The sequence below is a fragment of the Hipposideros armiger genome, unplaced genomic scaffold (genome assembly GCF_001890085.2).
Source record: "Hipposideros armiger isolate ML-2016 unplaced genomic scaffold, ASM189008v1 scaffold_55, whole genome shotgun sequence".
Taxonomy (NCBI): domain Eukaryota; kingdom Metazoa; phylum Chordata; class Mammalia; order Chiroptera; family Hipposideridae; genus Hipposideros; species Hipposideros armiger.
In genome coordinates this window covers 4,325,944-4,326,721 of record NW_017731405.1, presented here as the reverse complement: position 1 = coordinate 4,326,721, position 778 = coordinate 4,325,944, and the positions used below count along the sequence as shown (strand labels likewise).

Below are 778 nucleotides of genomic sequence, written 5' to 3'. Positions count from 1 at the left end.
ACCACAGTGACCCAGGATACTGCACATGTTTCTCGTGGTTCTCAAACTTCCTGTACTCAGGACTTCTTTATAATCTTAAAAATTACTGAAGAACCCAAAGAGCTGTTGCTTATATGGATTTTATCTATCAATATTTACTGTTTTAGAAAATAAAACTGAGAAAATTTTAAAACACAACGATACCCAAGCACACATTCTATTAGCTATTAGAGTGACGATATCACACATCATGTGGCCTCAAGAAAACTCCACTGTACAATCATGAGAGAATGAGAGCGAAAAGGGCAAATAACACCTTAATATTATTATAAAAATGGTTCTGGCTTCAAGGACTCCTTGAAATGGTATCAGGGAGTGTTAGGGACCACATGTGAAGAGCAGCTGTTTGAAGGAAAGTGATAATATAGATATCTGTTTCTCCTACACAGTTCAGAGTTGTTGGTACTGAACTCCAAGTAGACCGGGTGTTAAGGCAGATAGATGTAGTGGAAGCAGCAGCAAGAAGAAATCAGATTAGCAAACAACTGGTAGCAAAAATGCAAGAAGCTAAATAGAGACAAAAGAAAAAAGGAATTAACAGTATCACATTTAAAACTGAAACGAAGAGTCCAGGCAGAAAATAAAAATGCTCTTTAGTTTACAAGATTTTGAGTCTTATAGCAATATTAATAAAGATTTACACTTGAAATTCTAACTGATGAGGAACTTCCCAAAATTCTATTGGGTTGTCAGAAAAGTCATGATGCATTTTTTTTTTTATGTTTCATTGCAAAAATGC

At 35.0% G+C, this 778-nt stretch overlaps 1 protein-coding gene across 1 annotated transcript in view; it reads right to left on the bottom strand.

Annotated features, from left to right (window-relative positions):
- Positions 1–467: 467 nt before the first annotated feature.
- The window catches only part of ANKRD31 (ankyrin repeat domain 31), a 141,388-nt gene continuing 141,077 nt past the window's right edge, over positions 468–778 (bottom strand). The window contains exon 24 of the mRNA XM_019641006.1: positions 468–546. Coding sequence (XP_019496551.1) covers positions 468–546 — 79 coding nt within the window. The remainder of the gene's footprint in view (positions 547–778) is intronic.